The sequence below is a fragment of the Gadus morhua genome, chromosome 16 (genome assembly GCF_902167405.1).
Source record: "Gadus morhua chromosome 16, gadMor3.0, whole genome shotgun sequence".
In the NCBI taxonomy this organism is placed as follows: domain Eukaryota; kingdom Metazoa; phylum Chordata; class Actinopteri; order Gadiformes; family Gadidae; genus Gadus; species Gadus morhua.
Window position 1 is genome coordinate 1,896,961 of NC_044063.1, and position 24,074 is coordinate 1,921,034.

Here is a 24,074-nt window from a genome sequence, read left to right on the forward strand (position 1 = left end):
GCAGACGCCAGCCAATCAGCTTCATTCGACCTTATCATCGTAACACTCGCCGGCGCGCGTCTCCTCCCAGTGCAAGATGTCGACACCGGCGTTGCTCCCCATGTGTCTCCGGTACCTGAGCCGCCCCGGGGCTCTGAGCACCGGGCTGAGCAACGGGCTAAGGAGTGGGCTGAGGGCCGGGTCGGTCGGGGTCCGGGCGCAGTGCACGAAAGAGAGCGGAGGAACCGTCGGGCTGGCGCAAGGCGTCCTCCAACAGATCGCTCAGGTGAGTCCAGAGGAGCGCACGATTCGTCCCAGAGCCAACGGGCGGGCGGTGCTCAGCCCGGGGCCTCGGGATGTGTGTGTTCGTGTGTGGGTGAATATATATATAAAAAACCGCCCCCGCCAACCCCGCCGGGCGCTTAAACGCGCGTCCCCCGCGTCACTGAGCTAGAGCTAGCTACCCTTGCTAGCCTGTCAAACAGGGACAGTTCCCTCTGTTATGAGCAGGACATGTCTCCATGAGCAGGACATGTCCCCATGGGAGGACGTGATGTCCCCAATGTTGGGTCCCTTCCCGCTGGTTATGTAGGGACCGGGAGTACCAGTTGTGTTACTGTATTAATTCATTCACGTGTGGTAGTGTGTTAATACATTCACGTGTGGTAGTGTGTTAATACGTGAACGTGTGGTTGTGTGTTAATACATTAAGGTGTGGTATGTTGTCACTAAGGCTTCACTTATTCCAACGGTGGTTTAATTCAGTTTTACTATAATACAACACTATGTTATGTAGTGGTCCTATTATATGCCCTAAGGTTGAGTAACATGTTAGATAGTGTCTATAATATGTCCTATGTTACAGTTACTTGTTATATAGGGTCCCTTTGATATGTCCTATGGTACAGTAACTTGTTATATAGGGTCCCTATGATATGTTCTATGTTACAGTAACTTGTTATAGAGGGTCCCTATGATATGTCCTATGGTACAGTAACAAGTTATAGTGTCCCTATGATATGTTCTATGTTACAGTAACTTGTTATATAGGGTCCCTATGATAGGTCCTATGGTACAGTAACATGTTATATAGTGTCCCTATGATATGTCCTATGGTACAGTATCTTGTTGTCAGTATATAGTGGTCCTATGCCTTTCCTATTATACATAACATGTTATATAGCCGGTCCCATGGTACACTAGCATGTTATTCTGGGTGCTGGTAGATGTTTTCCTTGTGAAGGTCAAAGTGTCCCTGAGCTGATGCCACCAGTGGAGGACAGGGTAAACGGTGGGACTAGGGCTTGGTAGTGCCAGGTACCTCACAATTAAATTCAATTCGATTCTTTAGGTCTTCATTCGATTCGATATCGATTCGATACTGATCCAATTGCTTCGATTTCGATTCAATAATACGTGCAGATGACAGAAATACCTGAATATTATTTAGAATTAACCATTTCAAAATGAATTAACCATTTCATTGTGCTTTAACTAGCAAAAAGGGAATACACCATTGTATAGTATTGTTCCTGAGCTAAACTTGCAGCATAAAAGTGATAATCATAACTTGGACAAATGTAAAAGGGCTCGCTTCTAGATTACAATGACTGACTGAGTAGGCTATGCTTTTTTTTGTTTTTAATTTTTTTTAACGGAGATAATCGATTTTAAACAAGTTCTGAATCAAGAACAAATAAATTGCAGTGCATTGATGAATCGATATTTTGACCCAGCCCTAGGTGGGACAGTTTAGTGTTTGGTTTAAACCAGTGTTACCACCTGCGCTGCCAGAGACACGACAGTTGGACTTTAAGAATGTGTTGTAAACCTTTTATTGCATTAAGTCGGTACGTAGTGGACCCTGGCTCTGTTTGACCTAGAGGGAAAGCACCGGAGCACAGTGGTGGGACTGATGGCTTTAAGTAGAGCGCTCGTTACAAGGTGATTCCGTTTGGAGGAACACCAGAGCGTCAGGGCCACGCTGTCGTCCACGGAGAGGAGATGAACGCTCTGTTGTGCTCCACAGCAGGAAGAAAAGCAGCAGAAGGAGAAGGAGGAGCAGCAGAAGAAGGAGGAGAAACAGAAGGAGAACACAGCCTACGCTAAGAAGATGCTGGTCCGCCTGGCCGGCCTGATGGGGATGGGCGGAGCAGTGGGCATGGTCTACGTCTTCGGTAGGTCTAGATCGGTCCTCCTGTGGTTAAAAACAAACGCACTCCGACTCTTATGGTGCGGCCACACCAACCGCGTTACTCGCGTTGGACAACGCGAGTAACGCGCCTAACCTGACGCTTGACCAGTGTGTGGTGGTTCAACGCTTCCAACGCGTCAACGCGCCAACGCAGCTAGATGAGTCCATGTCCATGCAAGTGAACGGAGCGTTCCCTCTTCGTCATAACTATCAAACCAAACATCCTTCACATTCACTGAGCGAACATTATGAAAGTAAAATGCACATTTCTCGCTAAAAATGTTTCCATAATCGCATTTAATGGCGTAACTATGTAACTATTTCCACCCAGAATAAAGAAAAATGTCGGCCGTGGCTGCGCTGGAGTCCGAGGTAGGAAACCCAAACGCCGCCGTGTTTGGGTGATAGAGTTTAGATCGGGTTAGATTAAATAATCTCGGATATAAATAACAATAATCGGGTTAAATAACCTCACATGGTGTGTCTGGTGTGTTTCCAGCATTCGTAGTGTTGATCAGCAGATATATAGTCCGCCAAGACGTTGAGGTTGCTTAGTAACCAGAGACTCTGTCCATGCAAGTGAACGGAGCGTTCCCTCTTCGTCATAACTACCAAACCAAACATCCTTCACATTCACCGAGCGAACATTATGAAAGTAAAATGCACATTTCTCGCTAGAAATGTTTCCATAAACACATTTAATGGCGTAACTATGTTACTATTTCCACCCAGAAAAACCCAGAAAGATGTCGGCCGTATGCTTCTGTGCAAGCTCACTACTCTCTGCCAGTGACGTCGGGTCAAGCTCCACGCTGATTGGCTACCGCGGCTAAGCGTCACGCGTTGGAGCGTTGAAAGTTCAATTTTCTGAACTCCGGGCGTTGGTGCGTTGGGCGCGTTACTGCGTTTACGTGCGTAATTACGTGCAACTGCCGCGCCTAACGCCCCCAACGCAACGCTTCAACGCTTCAACGCTTCAACGCGTGTACCGCGCCTAAACCAATGGTTCCCTATGCAAAAATGCCGATTTTCAACGCCCCTAACGCGAGCAACGCGGTTGGTGTGGCCGTACCATTAGGAAGGCTTCATCTCTGGATTACCCTCACTCACCCTCTCTCCCTCTCACCCTCACTCTCTCTCTCTGTCTCTGTCTCTGTCTCTGTCTCTCTCTCTCTCTCTCTCTCTGTCTCTCTCTCTGTCTCTGTTTCTGTCTCCCTCTCTGTCTCCCTCTCTCTCTCTCCCCCTTTCTCTGCTCTCATTTTGTCTCTCTGTAGGTAGCAATTCCGAGGATGAGCAAGGAAATAAGGTACGCTGTGTTTCACTCACACACGCCTGCACACACATGATGCGCTAGTGCCTGATATCATGGCTGCCAACTTTAACATCAAGTACAATTTTATAACAAATAATTATATATAATATTCCTGGAATTGTCTTCGGGGTTCGGGGTGAGGTGTGTGTTTACCGTAAGGTTGGAGTTGGTGGGTTGTATTTGTGAGATGACCTCTAAACTGTGGCCTTAGTTTGGTTTGGAGGAGACTCAACGATGCTCTGATCAGAGAAGGGAGGCGTGGGGAGGAAAGGTAAACGCCTCAAACTATCCCCGAAAGAATGGACGGCTTCAGCCCGCCCTCCATCGCTGAGCAGCCCTCTTATGATCGGTGGATGTGTTTCCACAAGGAGCATGCACTAGTGCCCACTATGTTGTATTCCTCAACTGGAATCCGGTTTCTCCTCCTTCTGCTGCTGCTGCTGCTCCTCCTCCTCCTCCTCCTCCTCCTCCTCCTCCTTCCTCCTCCTCCTCCTCCTCCTCCTCCTCCTCCTGCTGGGGAGCACAACACAGCGTTCAGCTCCCCTCCGTGGACGACAGCGAGTTGAATTCCCTCACTGACCAAAGCTCCTGACCTGAAAGAGCGGGACTATCAAGGACATCAAAGGAGAGGTCTTCAGGGAGAAGAAGTGTGTCTCTATTTTACGAGCGGGAAAGGAGCTCTTCGCTGCGTTAAAGTGGCACACTTGGTCCCATCGGAGTGTGAGATGGAGGCTGGAGCTGTGAGAGACACACTCCGGTCCCACCTAGATCCCCAACACCCCCCCTACTGACCAGCCCTCAGACACACGCCGGTCCCACCTAGATCCCCAACACCCCCCCTACTGACCAGCCCTCAGACACACTCCCACCCCCCATACTGACCAGCCCTCAGACACACCCCCACCCCCCTACTGACCAGCCCTCAGACACACTCCCACCCCCCCTACTGACCAGCCCTCAGACACACCCGCACCCCCCCCACTGACCAGCCCTCAGACACACTCCCACCCCCCCTACTGACCAGCCCTCAGACACACTCCCACCCCCCCCACTGACCAGCCCTCAGACACACTCCCACCCCCCCCACTGACCAGCCCTCAGACACACTCCCACCCCCCCCACTGACCAGCCCTCAGACACACTCCGGTCCCACCTAGATCCCCAACACCCCCCCTACTGACCAGCCCTCAGACACACTCTCACCCCCCCTAGAACACCAACACCTCCGGAATTCAAGGGTTTCCAATCGAATATCTAAATATTCGGCGGATAAAATAAGCTAGAAAAGAGACTCCATTGATGGTGGGCATGGCTCCGTGCCTGTCAACGCAGCAGGGGGAGAACGCTGCAGCAGGCTCTAGTCCATCAGCTGATCGTCTTCTGAGGCCCCGTCCACACGGAGCCGAAACGGGCGAAAACGATCCGGTTTCGTTTTTATGCGGTTCAGGGATATCTCCGTAAAGACAGAGTCATTTCGAAACTGCATCGAACTGTAGAAAAACGCTGTAGTAAATATTCAAGGCGCTGGTTCTCCACAGAATAAAGTGGTGCGCATCAAGCCTGCTGTATACAAACATTCGGTCACGAGGAGATTCAACCTTTTGAATTGAGCAGAAATACTATTTAATGTACAGTTAGTGCAGTACAGTTAGTCATTGATAAATGTATCAAGGGGCTTTATTTAAAGCTGCAAAAAGAATACCAATAAAATACTAAATAAGAAATTCAATGCAACTCTGACGTCTGCGTGAGAGCTTGCGTTTCAGACGTCCACACGAATCCTGACACGAAACCGCATCGGTCCGGATAGATTTGAAACCACCTCCGAGGGCGGTTTCAGAAATGTGAGGTTTCGGGCGACGGGTTCGCCGGCTCCGTCCGGACGGTCGGCCGATACGTACAAGACTTGAGCGGTTTCACCAAAGAAATCGGCTCCGTGTGGACGGGACCTAAAGGGGTTCAAAACAAATGTGTTGTGGGTGTGGAGGGGGGGGGGCCTCGACATCGCCAACGCTCCCTTCTGAGGCACACTTTGTCCTCACCTCGTTGTGTGGGGGGAGTGGGGGTCTGGGGGTGTGTGGGGGGGGTCTGCTCCACACTTTTCTCACCTTGGAGACGTTTGGGAAAAGAGATGTGGGGGGGGGGGGGGGGGGCTGTTGCGGGAGAAGTGTGCCAGCCGACTGGATCGGCATCTGGTCTGGATCCTGCCCCACCACTACTGCCCCCCTACCGGACTACTGCCCCCCCTACCGGACTACTGCCCCCCTACCGGACTACTGCCCCCCCTACCGGACTACTGCCCCCCTACCGGACTACTGCCCCACCACAGGTCTACTGCCCCACCACAGGTCTACTGCCCCCCTAGTGGACTACTGCCCCACCACAGGTCTACTGCCCCCCTAGTGGACTACTGCCCCACCACAGGTCTACTGCCCCCCTACCGGACTACTGCCCCCCTACCGGACTACTGCCCCCCTACCGGACTACTGCCCCCCCTACCGGACTACTGCCCCCCTACCGGACTACTGCCCCCCTACCGGACTACTGCCCCCCAACCGGACTACTGCCCCACCACAGGTCTACTGCCCCACCACAGGTCTACTGCCCCCCTAGTGGACTACTGCCCCACCACAGGTCTACTGCCCCCCTAGTGGACTACTGCCCCACCACAGGTCTACTGCCCCCCTACCGGACTACTGCCCCACCACAGGTCTACTGCCCCACCACAGGTCTACTGCCCCCCTACCGGACTACTGCCCCCCTACCGGACTACTGCCCCCCTACCGGACTACTGCCCGCCCTACCGGACTACTGCCCCCCTACCGGACTACTGCCCCACCACAGGTCTACTGCCCCCCTAGTGGACTACTGCCCCCATACCGGACTACTGCCCCCCTACCGGACTACTGCCCGCCCTACCGGACTACTGCCCGCCCTACCGGACTACTGCCCGCCCTACTGGACTACTGCCCCACCACTACTGCCCCCCTACCGGACTACTGCCCGCCCTACTGGACTACTGCCCCACCACTACTGCCCCCCTACCGGACTACTGCCCGCCCTACTGGACTACTGCCCGCCCTACTGGACTACTGCCCCACCACTACTGCCCGCCCTACTGGACTACTGCCCGCCCTACTGGACTACTGCCCCACCACTACTGCCCCCCTACCGGACTACTGCCCGCCCTACTGGACTACTGCCCCACCACTACTGCCCCCCTACCGGACTACTGCCCGCCCTACCGGACTACTGCCCGCCCTACTGGACTACTGCCCGCCCTACTGGACTACTGCCCCACCACTACTGCCCGCCCTACTGGACTACTGCCCGCCCTACTGGACTACTGCCCCACCACTACTGCCCCCCTACCGGACTACTGCCCGCCCTACTGGACTACTGCCCGCCCTACTGGACTACTGCCCTACTGGACTACTGCCCGCCCTACTGGACTACTGCCCACCCTACTGGACTACTGCCCCACCACCGGACTACTGGACTACTGCCCCCTACTGGACTACTGCCCCCCCTCCAGACTTCTGCCCGTTGTTGGATTCCTGTACACCCTCCTCCACACTATGAGCCGAGGCTGATGTCTTTGGAGAAGGCCGTCCACCTCAGGGACGATCTGCTGTGACCCCGTTGGAGCCCTGTCCTCCCCCCCCCCCCCCCCCCCCCCCTCCTGGCCTCCCCTGCCCCCCCCCTGGCCTCCCCCCCCCCCCCCCCTCCTGGCCTCCCCTGCCCCCCCCCCTCCTGGCCTCCCCTGCCCGGCCTCCCCTGCCCCCTGCCCCCCCCCCCCCTGGCCTCCCCCTGCCCCCCCCCCTGGCCCCCCTGCTCCTAAAGGGGTTCTAAACCAACGTGTTGTGGGGTGGAGGGCGTGTGTCCCCGGAGGACGGGGGACCTCGACATCTCCAACGCCTCCTTCTGAGGCACACTTGGGTCCCACCTCGCTGGGTGGGGGTGTCTGGGTGGGGCTCTGTCTCCCCCTCCTCCTCACGAGGCGGTGGTTGAGGAGGGGGAGGGCTGGTGTTCTGGGGGTCCTCACCCCCGACTGATACGACCCTCAGTCTCCTGTTCCACAGTAAAGCCCCCGGCCCCTTCCTGCCCCTTCCTGCCCAGCAGACGGCCTGGCCCAGCACTTCAAAGAGCAGCCCCCCCCCCCCCCTCAGAGGATCAGAGGAGGGGGGGGAGGAGGAGGGAGGGGGGGGGGCCCCAGATGTGGGTCATAAAGCTGCTATGAGCGAGTGTGGGAGAGTCCATATGAGTGTGGGAACCTTCTGACGCCTCCTGGTCCTCTGGGAGCGGAGAGAGGAGGATTAAGGCCTGTTCACGCCTCCGCCTCCGGACGAAGTCCTTCCGTCCGTTCCAAACGTCGTCTCCGGGACTACCCTTCATACCTCCGTCCGGTTTCAACATCTATGGATGTTACGCAGGACGTCCTCTAGGGGGCAGTGACTGGCGTGTCACAAGTTACCGGCATCGACAATCGCAAACATGGCATCTGTAGAGGAGATGGTTTTGCTTTGTGTCATCCGAAATCGGCAAAATAAAGGCGTAAAAAGTGTAGGCCTACGGCTACGCGGCGGTGGCATGTGACCCCCCTCACCAACCTGCAGATTATCTCCTCAAAATGTTGCGCCGTTTTTTAAATGACCAGTTACAACTCATTGCCAAAGCAATATGAGTTGTAAAAAAAAGTGTACAACTTTAAATACAATATATACATCTCAGATATTCTACTACTCTCTATTTTCGCGAATGGTCTGACTTCTGACTCTATGCTGCCGCCTCGATTTCCGGTGGTATTGCTCAGTTTCTCCCGGAGCACTCCGGATTCGTACGCTCCGAGGCGACGGACCAACTAACCGTAGAAACGACCTCCGGGCCCGGACCAAAGGGTTCCTACCCGTATTCACCGTAGGGTGTGAACGGGCCTTTAGGGTTCACTGGTCTACGCCTCATCATCACCGAGGAGTCTGGAGCTTTGGTTGAGATGCTGGCTGGCTATAGACGAGCCACCTCAGTACTTTGTAACAGAACACACCGGGTTGACTCGAGAGCTGCCCACTGGGCAGGAAGAGGTCTTGATGGACATGTGAGCGCACCCAATCAGCGAACAGGACTTCTAGAGAACCAGCCCCTTTGGGAAGTATCGGGCTGTTTTTAAAAGGGCTCCGCAATCTGTAGGTTTAAGAGACATACCGGCTGAGCTATGGGAGCTACTGGGAGAGATGGTTGAGCTATGGGAGCTACTGGGAGAGATGGTTGAGCTATGGGAGCTACTGGGAGAGATGGTTGAGCTATGGGAGCAGAGGTGTTGGTAGTCTGAACCCCTCGCTTTCACTATGGATTAAAGCATCGCTGAATGACTCGGAGGCGGTACCTGCGCGGTGAGCCCCCTCTACGGTGAGCCCCCTCTACGGTGAGCCCCCTCTACGGTGAGCCCCCTCTACGGTGAGCCCCCTCTACGGTGAGCCCCCTCTACGGTGACCTCCAGGGGGACATCGAACAATCAAATCTGACTAAAGATGAACAACGCTGTAGAACGGAGCGAGAGGCGTCGTTGGACCTGGGAGGAGCCTGCCGTGGTCTGGAGGTCTGTTGTGACGGTCCCGGACTGGGATGTCCCGGACTGTGACGTCCCGGACTGTGACGTCCCGGGCCGTGAGCCACATGCAGGCGTAGTGACGGCCCGGGGCCACCGGGTGGAGCCCTGCGTCTGCTGCCCTATGCCCCTGGCTCTCTTCCAGGTCATTGTCTGGAGGGGAAAACACATGTGTACTTTTTCCAAGCAGGGTGATGAAAGCGACAGCCACCCATAACTTGAAAAACGGCTCTTTTAAATGCTGAAATGGCAGTGAACCAAAACGACACAGCCTTGATCAGTTTCAGTTTGAGCGATCGCAGTCCTTTGTTTTTGTAAGTTGTTCCTTCTGTTGATCTCAGAGGTTAAGTTATGTTATCACTGTGGTTATTCAAGTGTGTGTGTGTGTGTTATGAGTTATTGTGTGTGTGTGTTATGAGTTATTGTTAGTGTGTGTGCCATGAATTATGTTAGTGTTTGTGTGTGATAAGAGTTCAGTAGTTAAGTATTGTGTGTCCCGAGACTAATGTCTTCCGGAATGGTCGTCCACTGCTACGTGTACTGATCTCTATCTCTCTTTCTGTTTTTCTCTTTGCAGATTAGAGACGAGTTTGATAATGGTAAGTTTTATCATTTTCTTTCTCTCGGGAGGAATGAGAAGCGCAAACGCAGGGTTTCATGTCACTGGGCTGGGGTTTCCAGGAACCCAGCAGTACTTCCTGTTCCTTCGGTTACCTGAGGTCCTCATGTCACATAGATGAATGAATGAAGGTCCCACGGGCCAGAGGTGCTTTCCCATACCAGATCACTCTAAAGACGTGTGTTAGTGGTAATGATAGGAAAGAGAAATAATAAATACAGGGTTTTGACTATCATTCACTATCACAGTATATATATTAGGGATGGACACGAGTAGTAAATTCCAAACTCGCTTCATCGAATGAATTCCTCGAGGATCAATCGAGTACTCGTTTAAAACGAATCTATTTTTAGAATGCAACGCATCTGCAGGAATAGGCCTAATGAATATCGGCAATGTTACCAACCAAACATGTGATGCTTATTCTCAATCCAAACAGTCAGAGTTATCAGAGTATTCATTATTTATTTTTGCAAACGTTCAAAACACATTTTCCTCTCAAAAATAAATGTGTGTCTCACTATTTAAATCACGTCGAAAAAAAAAAACGAAACAAGTAGCCCAACCATTGCAAATAATTTAAAGCTGCAAATAAAACGGCAGCAAATTAACTAAAAAAATACACAGCGGGGTCGTGTGGGTCTGCTTTCCCGAACTCACCGTTGTGTTTCAGGAGCATATGTTGCCGCATAGTGCTTGTAGTACTCTGGTAGCTCAATTTCGCTTGGCATATTTTACATTTCACCGTATGATCTCCTATTTCTGTAAAGTACTTCGATACTTCGCTGCACCCATCCCTAATAAATAAATAAATAAATAAATATATAGATCTATGAGGTGATATCTAGTCGGTGTGTATCTATGAGGTGATATCTAGTCAGTGTGTATCTATGAGGTGATATCTAGTCAGTATAGATCTATGAGGTGATATCTAGTCGGTGTGTATCTATGAGGTGATATCTAGTCGGTGTGTATCTATGAGGTGATATCTAGTCGGTGTGTATCTATGAGGTGATATCTAGTCGGTGTGTATCTATGAGGTGATATCTAGTCGGTGTGTATCTATGAGGTGGTATCTAGTCAGTGTGTATCTATGAGGTGATATCTAGTCGGTGTGTATCTATGAGGTGATATCTAGTCAGTGTGTATCTATGAGGTGATATCTAGTCAGTATAGATCTATGAGGTGATATCTAGTCGGTGTGTATCTATGAGGTGATATCTAGTCGGTGTGTATCTATGAGGTGATATCTAGTCGGTGTGTATCTATGAGGTGATATCTAGTCGGTGTGTATCTATGAGGTGATATCTAGTCGGTGTGTATCTATGAGGTGATATCTAGTCGGTGTGTATCTATGAGGTGATATCTAGTCGGTGTGTATCTATGAGGTGATATCTAGTCGGTGTGTATCTATGAGGTGATATCTAGTCAGTGTGTATCTATGAGGTGATATCTAGTCGGTGTGTATCTATGAGGTGATATCTAGTCGGTGTGTATCTATGAGGTGATATCTAGTCGGTGTGTATCTATGAGGTGATATCTAGTCGGTGTGTATCTATGAGGTGATATCTAGTCGGTGTGTATCTATGAGGTGATATCTAGTCGGTGTGTATCTATGAGGTGATATCTAGTCGGTGTGTATCTATGAGGTGATATCTAGTCGGTGTGTATCTATGAGGTGATATCTAGTCGGTGTGTATCTATGAGGTGATATCTAGTCGGTGTGTATCTATGAGGTGATATCTAGTCGGTGTGTATCTATGAGGTGATATCTAGTCGGTGTGTATCTATGAGGTGATATCTAGTCGGTGTGTATCTATGAGGTGATATCTAGTCGGTGTGTATCTATGAGGTGGTATCTAGTCAGTGTGTATCTATGAGGTGATATCTAGTCGGTGTGTATCTATGAGGTGATATCTAGTCAGTGTGTATCTATGAGGTGATATCTAGTCAGTATAGATCTATGAGGTGATATCTAGTCGGTGTGTATCTATGAGGTGATATCTAGTCGGTGTGTATCTATGAGGTGATATCTAGTCGGTGTGTATCTATGAGGTGATATCTAGTCGGTGTGTATCTATGAGGTGATATCTAGTCGGTGTGTATCTATGAGGTGATATCTAGTCGGTGTGTATCTATGAGGTGATATCTAGTCGGTGTGTATCTATGAGGTGATATCTAGTCGGTGTGTATCTATGAGGTGATATCTAGTCGGTGTGTATCTATGAGGTGATATCTAGTCGGTGTGTATCTATGAGGTGATATCTAGTCAGTGTGTATCTATGAGGTGATATCTAGTCGGTGTGTATCTATGAGGTGATATCTAGTCGGTGTGTATCTATGAGGTGATATCTAGTCGGTGTGTATCTATGAGGTGATATCTAGTCGGTGTGTATCTATGAGGTGATATCTAGTCGGTGTGTATCTATGAGGTGATATCTAGTCGGTGTGTATCTATGAGGTGATATCTAGTCGGTGTGTATCTATGAGGTGATATCTAGTCGGTGTGTATCTATGAGGTGATATCTAGTCGGTGTGTATCTATGAGGTGATATCTAGTCGGTGTGTATCTATGAGGTGATATCTAGTCGGTGTGTATCTATGAGGTGATATCTAGTCGGTGTGTATCTATGATCACGTCAGATGAACTGATCCCGGGCGACCGGTTCGACCAGCTGGGCGTGGTCCTCATGAACGAGTTCTGATCGCCTGCGGATTGTACTGATCACCCGATCAATACCCCTCTCTGGCGCGGTCTGCCCCCCTCCCCCCTCCACCCCCCTCCCTCATCAGCTCCTCTCCCTCTGTTCCCCCGTTGGGTCTCTCTCTATCTTTATGACCCCTCCTCCGTCCTCCAGTCTGTCCATCTGTCTGGGGCAGCCCCCTAGGGGTCAGAGGTCGTGTCTCCAGAACACCCAGGGGATCCGTGAAGAGCTAACCAATCACAGGCTCTACCTGTGGCCAGGTGATCCATCTTCTAAGAAATGACCCGTACTGAGGTTCTACCCCCCCCCCTGGTGCACCCAAACAGCCCCCGTCTTCTGTTACCCCAACCAGCCCGTCTCGGAGATGTGCCCGACTGCAGCGATCCCTCGATCAACAGCTCTGAGTCCTGTACCCTCTGAGACGGGCCGATCCCGCGTGGGGAACAAACTCCTGTATGAGAGGAGCTGCAGAGGAATCCTAGGCCCCCAGAGGAGTCGAGTCCCGGCGCAGAGCGCTGGCGACCTCTAGGGGGTTCTCGGCGACCTCTGAGGCTAGTGCTAGCTAGCTCGCTAGCTAGCGAGGTAGCACCTGAAGGCCGTTGGACCCCCGCTCCTCCAGACCTAGAGTCTCTAGAGCCGGGGAGGCGGGCCCTCCATGGCGCCGGTCGGCCGGTGAGTGACAGCTGTGTCGGGGTCTTCCTTAAACGAGTTCTGATCGCCGGCTGATTCTGCTGATCACCCGATCAATAACCCTCTCTCCTGGGTCCTACTTTCTCATCAATCAATCTCCTTGCCTCCCTCCCACTCTCTCTCCCCCTCCGCCCCCTCTCTCTCTCTCTCTCTCTCTCTCTCTCTCTCTCTCTCTCTCTCTGTCTCTCTGTCTCTGTCTCTGTCTCTGTCTCTGTCTCTGTCTCTGTCTCTGTCTCTGTCTCTGTCTCTGTCTCTCTCTCTGTCTCTGTCTCTGTCTCTCTCTCTCTCTCTCTCTCTCTCTCTCTCTCTCTCTCTCTCTCTCTCTCTCTCTCCACCCTCTCTTTCTCTCCACCCTCTCTTTCTCTCCACCCTCTCTTTCTCTCTCTCTCTCTCTCCTCCAACCCCCCCTCTCTTCCTCCTCCGTTCTTTTATTGTCTGTCTGTGTGTGTTCGTTCTGATCGCCTGCTGATCGGACTGATCACTCGATCAATAACCCCCTCCCCCCCCGGGGGTCCTGCCATTCACCAACCCAGACGGCCTCCTTCGATCCATCTGTCCAGCGATGCGTTCCTTATCTCCTGAATGTATCTCCCATCCTCCCCCATGAGGTCCAGAGGTCTTGTGGTTCTTACCAGCTACTGATTAACTCCGCTTCAGTATCCAGGGTGACGCCTGGGAACCGGTTTAGGCCAGTAGCCTGGACTAGTAGAGGAGACTGAGCTCCATGCTGGACATCCTCACCTGCACCCCCTGCCCTCCTCAGCCGTAGCCGCATGGGAGGGAGGTCTACACATATCATGTGGTCCATGATGGGGTGGGGGGAGGAGGGGGGAGTCCTCTCTGATGAGCTTAAAGACCACGCTCAAATGAAGGGTCCCTGAGGAAGATCTAGGGTCCTAACTTCCTCTCCTCACGTCCTCTCTGTGTCTCCTCACCTCCTCTCCTGAGTGCCTCGGCTCTCCCCTATTCATTCTCCTTCAGTCCCGGGACTCGGCTGTAATCAAACCCTTGAATCAAACCCTGGTCCCTCCCCTCCCCGGTCCCCTATTCCACGGGTAACGCTGACCCATCACGTCCTCAGGAATGTGGGTGCATTCCTCACGCGTTTCCTCTGAGTCGAGCTCATCAGCGGCGGTTCAGATTTCACAATGCGTGGGTTGCAATTGCATTATTTAATAAGGTATTCCAACTTTGACTTCTAACCTGTTGGAACAGGATGGAGCTACTTGGAAGTAAGCATTGCTCTCTCCCCCTCCTCCTCTCTTCTGGGGGAGTGACAGAAGGCTAGTGTGGGGGGGTGAGTGATGGAGCAATGGCTCCCTGAGGGACCAGGGGGAGGAGAGGGTGTGTGCGACACTGTCGGCCGCTTGTCGCAGACTGCGTGGTTACAGAGATGTGTTGTACTGCTGCTGTAGTGATTAGATAATTAACCTAATGACCTAGAGGGGGCGTCAGGGCATGGCCTGGTTAGGGTACGAACCCTCTGTGGGTAGGGTACGAACCCTCTGTGGGTAGGGTACGAACCCTCTGTGGGTAGGGTACGAACCCTCTGTGGGTAGGGTACGAACCCTCGTGTGTGTGTGTGTGTGTGTGTGTGTGTGTGTGTGTGTGTGTGTGTGTGTGTGTGTGTGTGTGTGTGTGTGTGTGTGTGTGTGTGTGTGTGTGTGTGTGTGTGTGTGTGTGTGTGTGTGTGTTGGAGCCCCTCCAGCAGCTAGTGGGGGCCCCTCCTAGACCGGACATCGCTGTGTCCCCCCAGCATGGGGTCTTGACCCTGGGCCCCCCCCCCCCCCCCGCCGACTATTATGGGCTGTGGCGCTCCGCCAGCGGCTTCTGTTTCTGCTCAAATAACTCTCTCTCCCAGGAGCTCAGCAAGCAGCTCAGCGAGCGGTCGATGAGGACCTCCTTAATCGAGTCTTTATGACCCAGAACACCTGACCCGATCTGCCCCCGACCTAAGCGCTGGTTTAGATTTACGCCTGAAATAAATGTTGTCTTTTCGCTAGGTTAGCTGCAATCTCGCGTAGTTAGCCTCATGCTAGCCTTGTTAACTTCACGTTCTTCTAGTTAGCCGTATGTTCCACGTACCTGCATAGTTGGCTGCACCATCGTCTAGCAAGGGGCACTATCCTCTAGTTAGCCTTGATATAGTCTAGTTAGCTGTACTATCCTCTAGTTAGCCTTGATATAGTCTAGTTAGCTGTACTATACTCTAGTTTGCCTTGATAACCTCCAGTTAGCTTTACAATACCCTAGTTAGCTGCACTATCGTCTAATTAGCTGCACTATCATCTATTTAGCTGCCCTATCGTCTAATTAGATGCACTATCATCTATTTAGCTGCACTATCCTCCAACCGCTAGCTCTACTCGCTAACAGGAGTGCCGGTCATATGTCAAACTGGTTTGTCATATTTATAGCATGGTATGATGTTCTTCTGGAACAGTCCGTTGTCCTCATGTGCAGCTCCACTCTGCTTTCTCCTTAATTATTAACGAGACAGCTAAAGTGAGCCAAGCCAACGTTGTAACACGTTCTCTGTGCCAGATGGAATGAAACGCAACCAGAGCTGCCAGCTTAGTTTGATGATTGTATCGAACATTGTCCACAAGTTACAATGTAGATCTGGAGTTATACACACACACACACACACACACACACACACACACACACACACACACACACACACACACACACACACACACACACACACACACACACACACACACACACACACACACACACACACACACACACACACGCTGTGTGTGTGTGTGTGGTGTGGTTCCCAGGGGAGGCCTTGAGACAAACCATTACTTCCTCTCCCTGGGTGGGTTCAACACCTCCTTCTCCCCCCTCACACCAACCACAACCCTTCTCCACAGCAGAAGTCATCCCCCACATGTTGGCCCCCCCATCCTGCTGCGTCGTCATAGCGACGCAGCTATGAACTCTGGGGGATGGAGTCTCCCGGGAGCGAGGGGGAGTCAGATTATAGTTGGACTTTAAAGCTCTAGTGGCTTATCTATTCGAAGCTCTGAAAGCTCCACCTGTTCTGTTATGTTCCAGATGCTCCGGTCGTCCAACAGTTGCGGAGAACCTTCAAGTACTTCAAAGACTACCGCCAGGTGAGCTGGTTTATCAGCCCTGTGAGTCCAGCAGGGCAGCGAGGCTGAAGGTAGAGGCAAACACTGGTAAACACTGCCGTGTGTGTGTGTGTGTGTGTGTGTGTTCAGATGATCATGGAGCCCACCAGCCCGCGGCTGCTCCCGGAGCCCCTGAAGGAGCCGTACTACCAGCCCCCCTACACCCTGGTGCTGGAGCTCACCGACGTACTGCTGCACCCCGAGTGGTCGGTGAGTCTCCATGACGAGAGGGGGGGGGGGGGGGGGGGGGGGGGGGGAGTGAGGCCTCCCCCTTCAGTCAGACAGGGGGAGGAGCCACTGGTCTCCTTCAGTCAGACAGGGGGAGGAGCCACTGGTCACCTTCAGTCAGACAGGGGGAGGAGCCACTGGTCACCTTAAGTCAGACAGGGGGAGGAGGCACTGGTCACCTTCAGTCAGACAGGGGGAGGAGCCACTGGTCACCTTCAGTCAGACAGGGGGAGGAGCCACTGGTCACCTTCAGTCAGACAGGGGGAGGAGCCACTGGTCACCTTCAGTCAGACAGGGGGAGGAGCCACTGGTCACCTTCAGTCAGACAGGGGGAGGAGCCACTGGTCACCTTCAGTCAGACAGGGGGAGGAGCCACTGGTCACCTGCTGCTATCTCTTCAGACCACAGGTGTGTGCTACTACACCTTAGTGCTATCTACACTCCGATCTCCTCACAACCGTGTGTGTGTGTGTGTGTGTGTGTGTGTGTGCGTGTGCGTGTGCGTGTGCGCGTGCGTGCGTGCGTGCAGCTGGCTACAGGCTGGAGGTTTAAGAAGCGTCCAGGTATAGACTACCTGTTCCAGCAGCTGACTCCGCTGTACGAGATCGTCATCTTCACGGCAGAGACTGGCATGGTGAGAACCGATATGATAATGTATACACATGGGTAGGGCCCGACCGATTCATCGGCCTGCCAATTTAATCTGCCGATTATAGCCTTTTTGAAAATAATCGGCATCGGCCAAAAAGACGCCGATTACAACCGATTATTATTTTATTTTTATTTTTTAAATGTTATTGCGCTTAGTATCCTGCAGATTGCGCTCCTACTCGCCTTGCTAACTAACAACTTTAGCTGGAGTAAAAATGGGGAGATTGAATTTTACCGTACAACATGAAAGCACGCTCGCTCAGGCAGCTGCGCGCTCACCTCACCAATGTACACAAGACGCGTTGTTTGAGCATGTTGCCTGTTTTTCTTTAGGTCCCAGGCCATGTTCATTTGTTATACTGTAGACTCTAACGGTGAGACCATACTGCTCAGCACGCACGTGTTAGTCACTGCTCACGAGCGCAGCACATTGGGAGTTAGTTATTTATTTTACATTTTACATTACACTCATTTTTGACTGTAAATGTATTCTAAAACACTCAAAGGTTCTGCATTCAATTCACATATTCGTCAAAAGTGTTTAAAGTATATTTAAGGTATCAAAAACTACGTTTTATATGCTTTTTTTTTAATTATTATTTTTTTTTTTTTTAATCGGCCGATGTAATCGTAATTTTTCTCTGAAAATAATCGGCATCGGCATTCAAAAATCAATATCGGTCGGGCCCTACACATGGGTATACATTAGAGCTGGGCAAAGATTAAAAGATTTAATCGCAATAAATCGCATAGTATTCGTGAGTTGAATCGTGATTAATTGCACTTTTAAAATTATATTTTAAATCCACTCCAATTGAAGTTAAATGAGAATATCAAATAGAATGACACATAATCATTAATTCAAATTGTACTTAATAAGCAAAACTAGAACAAGTGTTCTTGGGGGAATTTTATTGACTCACTCAGTGTGGTTATGCAACTTACGGAACACCACAGTTTTGGGAAACACGCAGTTAATCAGTACAATTTAAAACCAACAGTTACTGCAAGTGTAGTTCAATTCAAATAAGTAGCACCACAGATTTGGGAATTGTAAACAGGCTTGTCACTTACTTCATTTTTAATCAGGCACTGTTTGTGTGGTGTGTCACTTACTGCAAGGATAATTTAATGTTAAGTAAGTGGAAATAAAAAAGATAAGATTGCGTCAACGTGTAAGAAGTGCGTTGACTTGCCCGGCCCTAGTACTACAATAAGGCGCGTGTGTGTGTGTGTGTGTGTGTGTGTGTGTGTGTGTGTGTGTGTGTGTGTGTGTGTGTGTGTGTGTGTGTGTGTGTGTGTGTGTGTGTGTGTGTGTGTGTGTGTGTGTGTGTGTGTGTGTGTGTGTGCAGACTGCCTATCCCCTGATTGACAGCATCGACCCCCAGGGCTTCGTCATGTACCGACTCTTCAGAGACGCGACGCGCTACATGGATGGACACCACGTCAAGGTACTGCCCAGAGGGAGTAGGACCGGCCACCCTGCCCTGCTCTACGGCTGGGGCAGAGGGAGTAGGACCGGTCACCCTGCCCTGCTCTACGGCTGGGGCAGAGGGAGTAGGACCGGCAACCCTGCCCTGCTCTACGGCTGGGGCAGAGGGAGTAGGACCGGCAACCCTGCCCTGCTCTACGGCTGGGGCAGAGGGAGTAGGACCGGCCACCCTGCCCTGCTCTACGGCTGGGGCAGGGGGAGTAGGACCGGCAACCCTGCCCTGCTCTACGGCTGGGGCAGAGGGGGTAGGACCGGTCACCCTGCCCTGCTCTACGGCTGGGGCAGAGGGAGTAGGACCTCACGGGGTGTGTTGAGGACCCGTCTGAACCGGGTGTGTGTCTGAACAGGGTGTGTGTCTGAACTGGATGTGTGTCTGAACCGGGTGTGTGTCTGAACGGGGTGTGTGTCTGAACGGGGTGTGTGTCTGAACTGAGTGTGTGTCTGAACGGGGTGTGTGTCTGAACGGGGTGTGTGTCTGAACGGGGTGTGTGTCCGAACGGGGTGTGTGTCTGAACTGGATGTGTGTCTGAACGGGGTGTGTGTCTGAACTGAGTGTGTGTCTGCACAGGGTGTGTGTCTGAACGGGGTGTGTGTCTGAACGGGGTGTGTGTCTGAACGGGGTGTGTGTCTGAACGGGGTGTGTGTCTGAACAGGGTGTGTGTTGCAGGGTGTGTGTGTGTCTGAACAGGGTGTGTTGCTGGGTGTGTGTTGCAGGGTGTGTGTGTGTCTGAACAGGGTGTGTGTTGCAGGGTGTGTGTGTGTCTGAACAGGGTGTGTGTGTGTCTGAACAGGGTGTGTGTGTGTGTGTCTGAACAGGGTGTGTGTGTGTCTGAACAGGGTGTGTGTGTGTGTGTGTGTCTGAACAGGGTGTGGGTGTGTCTGAACTGGATGTGTGTTGCAGGACGTGTCGTGTCTGAACCGGGACACCAGTAAGGTGATCCTGGTGGACTGTAAGCGGGAGTCGTTCAGCCTGCAGCCCTTCAACGGCCTGGCGCTGCAGAAGTGGGACGGCAACTCGGAGGACCGGACGCTGTACGACCTCGCCAACTTCCTCAAGAGTACGTCCCTCTCTCTCTCGCTCTCTCGCTCGCTCGCTCGCTCGTAGTGTTGATCAGCAGAGAGATAGTTCGCCAAAGACCTTGACGTCGCTTAGCAACTGAAACGCAGGTTTCCGGACTGGTTGCAGAGTGATACCAAAGAATTGAATCAGACGCAAAAAATCCACTCTCCATGCCAGCGGTCCTTATATGCTTAGCAACGGTCAGTTGAAATAAAATAATTGACCCATTCAAGTGAACAGAGCATTCCACAGCATTAAGAAGAGCCGTGTAATAAATATATATGATGGAACCATTTAGCCAAAGCTAAAGCATTGAAAACGAGTCCAAAGCGAAACGCCAGCCGCAGGATGATCAGGAGGTCAGGAGATCAGCGGGAGTAAATGTAAAGGGACTGCATTTATACAGCGCTCCTCTAGCCAGTGGCCGCCCACAGCGCTTTCAGGGTTCCCGCGGATCCTTAAAAAGTCTTAAAAAGTCTTTAATTCATAAATCGAAAAACAAGGCCTAAAATAGCATTAAAAAGTCTTAAATCCATCTTTCAAAAGTCTTAATAATGTTTACACATGGTAAGTAGGATTTTATGATTGTAATTAGTCTCAAATCTAAAAAAGAATAGTTAACATTTTTTATATAATAATAGCAGTAATGTTGCGCAATCACGAGAGCGGAACCAACAACACATTTGTTTTGCGTCCGTGACTCAGATGCATGTCGTTCAGGTGCGCAAGAGGTCATTTTTGGTTTCTGTCCAAAAAGCCTACTGATAGTGGAAATATGTTCAAATACACTTTTCCACTAGTGTTTATTGTGTGGTTGTTGGTCTTAAATTTCCTTTCAAGTGGCATTAAAAAAAGTCTTAAAAAGTCTTAAATTTAACTTTCATTAAGCTGTAGGAACCATGTTACAATACTGCCTCACATTCACCCGTTCATACACACATTCACCCCCCGACGGCGGAGTCAGCCCCCCAGGGTGACCGCCAGCTGGTGAGGAGCAGTCAGGGTGAGGCGTCTGGCTCAGGGACACCTCCACACTCAGCCAGGAGGAGCCGGGATCGAACCCGCTCTCCCTGCTGAGCTACTGCCGCCCCTGAGTGTAGTGTGTGTCCCCCCCAGCCGTGGCCCTCAGCGGGGTGGAGGACGTGCGCTCGGTGCTGGAGAACTACGCCCTAGAGGACGACCCCATCGCCGCCTTCAAGAGACGCCAGGCCCAGCTGGCCCAGGTAGGAGAAACAAACGCACCTCCACCGCCGAGGAAGAGGAGGAGTAGTGAGGAGCAGGAGGAGGAGGAGTAGTGAGGAGCAGGAGGAGGAGGAGGGAGGAGGAGTGAGGAGGGGGAGGAGGAGGGAGGAGGAGGAGGAGGAGGGAGGAGGAGGGAGGAGGAGTGAGTGGAGTGAGGAGGAGGAGCAGGAGGAGGAGGAGGAGGAGTGAGTGGAGTGAGGAGGAGGAGGAGTGAGTGGAGTGAGGAGGAGGAGTGAGGAGCAGGAGGAGGAGGAGTGAGTGGAGTGAGGAGGAGGAGGAGGAGTGAGGAGCAGGAGGAGGAGGAGTGAGTGGAGTGAGGAGGAGGAGGAGTGAGGAGCAGGAGGAGGAGTGAGGAGCAGGAGGAGGAGGAGTGAGGAGGAGTGAGGAGGAGGAGGAGTGAGTGGAGTGAGGAGGAGGAGCAGGAGGAGGAGGAGTGAGTGGAGTGAGGAGGAGGAGGAGGAGTGAGGAGGAGGAGGAGTAGTGAGGAGCAGGAGGAGGAGTGAGTGGAGTGAGGAGGAGGAGTGAGGAGCAGGAGGAGGAGGAGGAGGAGTAGGGAGGAGGAGGTGTAGTGAGGAGCAGGAGGAGGAGTGAGTGGAGTGAGGAGGAGGAGTGAGGAGCAGGAGGAGGAGGAGGAGTAGGGAGGAGGAGGTGTAGTGAGGAGCAGGAGGAGGAGTGAGTGGAGTGAGGAGGAGGAGTGAGGAGCAGGAGGAGGAGGAGGAGGAGGAGGAGTAGGGAGGAGGAGGTGTAGTGAGGAGCAGGAGGAGGAGTGAGTGGAGTGAGGAGGAGGAGTGAGGAGCAGGAGGAGGAGGAGGAGTAGGGAGGAGGAGGTGTAGTGAGGAGGAGGAGGAGGAGGGAGGGAGGAGGAGGAGTAGGGAGGAGTAGGGAGGAGGAGGAGTGAGGAGGAGGAGGGAGGGAGGAGGAGGGAGGGAGGAGGAGGCGTGAGGAGGAGGGGGAGGAGGAGGAGGAGTAGGGAGGAGGAGGAGGAGGCTAACTGTGTGTCTTCAGGAGGAGGAGCAGCGCCTGGCGGAGGTGGCGCAGCAGACCAAGCAAGGCTTCTCTCTGGGCTCCATGGCCTCGCGACTCTGGCGCTCCAAGCAGCAGTGAGCCCCGCCCACATCCTCATCCACCAATAGCAGCCCGGCCCTCACCTCCACCGGCCAATAGGGGACGGGTGGCGAGGGGGATGAGCGCCACCGTCCACGCCGGGGTGGGCCGTGCTGCCGGGACATTGGTTCACCTCGGCACCGATGGGCGGGGCTCTTCTGGTTCCTGGCTGCTCATTGGTCAGTTTTTAGTTTGACTCCAGGAGCCGGGGTTCAGAGCTGCGTTGGTCTCCGGGAGCGAGACTCGACCAGAGCCCGTCGCCGCTCCCACTCTGGTCCGGCTCCCCGGCCCTCAGACTCTGACCCTGCACCTTGGGGGCCCCCCCTGGGGCCCTCCCCCCTGGAGTCCCCCCCTCCCCCCTGGTGTCCCCCCATCCCCCCCCTGGGGTCCCCCCCTCTCCCCCTGGGGCCCTCCCCCCTGGAGTCCCCCCCTCCCCCCCCCTGGGGTCTCCCCCCCCCCCCCCCGGGGTCTCCCCCCCCCCCCCCCCCCCTCTATGTGTGATATGTACATCATGGTTTCTATAGTATATTGAATGTTGCTTATTGTTGGGGACCTCTTGGGACGCCCCGCCCCCATTGGGACGCTCTCCTCCCATTGGCCGTCGTTCTGATGGATGTGTGAGCGGAGGACCGAGGAGCAGACAGACTGTACGAGTCGATCCCCGACGGGGTCGCCGGCTCCCTGCTGCCATGTCTTCCCTCCCTTCCCGAGCGGCGGCGGCGTCTTCTTCATGACCACACACACACACCAGGATGTGACCTCATCCAAACTACAGGATGTGACCTCATCCACAAAAACCAGGATGTGACCTCATCCGAACATCTTGTCAATAAAAACACCATAAAAATAATTCTTGTGCCGAGTCGTCTCCTGGGAGTCCTCTGAGCACAATGTAGCATTGTGTTAGCTACGCAACTGAGCAGATTACTTGAGTTAGCTAGTCGCGCGACATGGTGGTGAGCTAGCTACAGGTGGTGTAGCTAGTCGCGCGACATGGTGGTGAGCTAGCTACAGGTGGTGTAGCTAGTCGCGTGACATGGTGGTGAGCTAGCTACAGGTGGTGTAGCTAGTCGCGAGACATGGTGGTGAGCTAGCTACAGGTGGTGTAGCTAGTCGCGCGACATGGTGGTGAGCTAGCTACAGGTGGTGTAGCTAGTCTACTGCCGTGGCGGTGAGCCAGCTGCAGGACAACTCGTTGAGCCCACTAGCTTAATGAAATGCAGGCAGATATCAAGTGCTTGTAACCAGTGTGTGACCTCCTCCCACCCATAGAACCGCTATGGCTGCCCCATTGCATTGTGGGCCAGGAGGATGTGGCTAATGATACAACCACACAACTCTGAGCTATTGTTGGCAGGAGGGGAACTCCGTCTCCTAAATAAAGAAACCGAACTACCAGCCGTCATTCTGTTGTGTTTTTTAATAGCTGTACATGCCCAATATTCATACACATTTAATAAAGCTGTATTTATGCTCTGATAAGACCGTTATTCATATCTGAACGTTTAGATAAGCTGGACTTAATACATGGACTACCTGTTCAGAGTTCACCTGGCTGCAGCATAGCCAACCCTATGTTATTTGTCCTGGCACTTAATGTAAGCACTTATTGTATGTCGCACTTAGTTATAGTACTTAGTTGTGTAGTGTCTTATCATAGTTATTGTTGCTGATTACGCAGAATGGGTTAACCTAGTGATTGTTAGTCCTTTGCTCTTGGTTCCATGAACATTCTTACTGTAACGACAGCGATATATATTGTTTCATCTTCTTATGACAAATGTACTTGACTAAGTCGCTTCTGATAAAAGCATCTGCTAAATGCCCTATGTAAATGTACTTGATCTAAATGTCTTCCAGTGGCCTGCCCAGAAACCCTGGGTTCAGTGGCTCCAAAATGAGATAGACAGTCTTTGTTCAGGTTTGAAGGCCTTTCTCTACATTACTGTCTCTCTGTAACAGCCATGTGGGGAACATCTGAACCCAGAATTAACTCAGTACTTCCACTGCTATAGATCAGTACGAAGGCTCATGCATTCACACAATAAGA

General features: G+C 52.3%; 1 protein-coding gene across 3 annotated transcripts; it reads left to right on the top strand.

Annotated features, from left to right (window-relative positions):
* Positions 1-23,429, top strand: timm50 (translocase of inner mitochondrial membrane 50 homolog (S. cerevisiae)). Of its 3 annotated transcripts, none has more exons than XM_030380854.1 (11): positions 1-265; positions 2,009-2,156; positions 3,448-3,479; positions 9,668-9,689; positions 16,171-16,229; positions 16,338-16,457; positions 17,005-17,109; positions 18,479-18,577; positions 19,520-19,676; positions 20,795-20,901; positions 21,926-23,429. In XM_030380854.1, exons 1-11 carry the CDS (start codon positions 77-79, stop codon positions 22,022-22,024), a joined length of 1,137 nt encoding a protein of 378 aa, XP_030236714.1. In that variant the 5' UTR covers positions 1-76; the 3' UTR covers positions 22,025-23,429. The 3 variants fall into 3 exon arrangements, with proteins under 3 accessions (XP_030236714.1, XP_030236715.1, XP_030236716.1); XM_030380855.1 differs by having other exon boundaries at positions 16-265; positions 2,012-2,156; XM_030380856.1 differs by lacking the exons at positions 1-265; positions 2,009-2,156; positions 3,448-3,479 and adding an exon at positions 9,230-9,404.
* The last annotated feature ends 645 nt before the right edge of the window (positions 23,430-24,074 follow it).

Bases quoted from the DNA above. Each gene is read 5' to 3' on its own strand.
- timm50 (XM_030380854.1), top strand. From the start codon at position 77: ATGTCGACACCGGCGTTGCTCCCCATGTGTCTCCGGTACCTGAGCCGC. The intron at 2,157-3,447 runs GTAGGTCTAGAT...GTCTCTCTGTAG, and splicing joins GGGCATGGTCTACGTCTTCG to GTAGCAATTCCGAGGATGAG. The intron at 18,578-19,519 runs GTACTGCCCAGA...TGTGTGTTGCAG, and splicing joins TGGATGGACACCACGTCAAG to GACGTGTCGTGTCTGAACCG.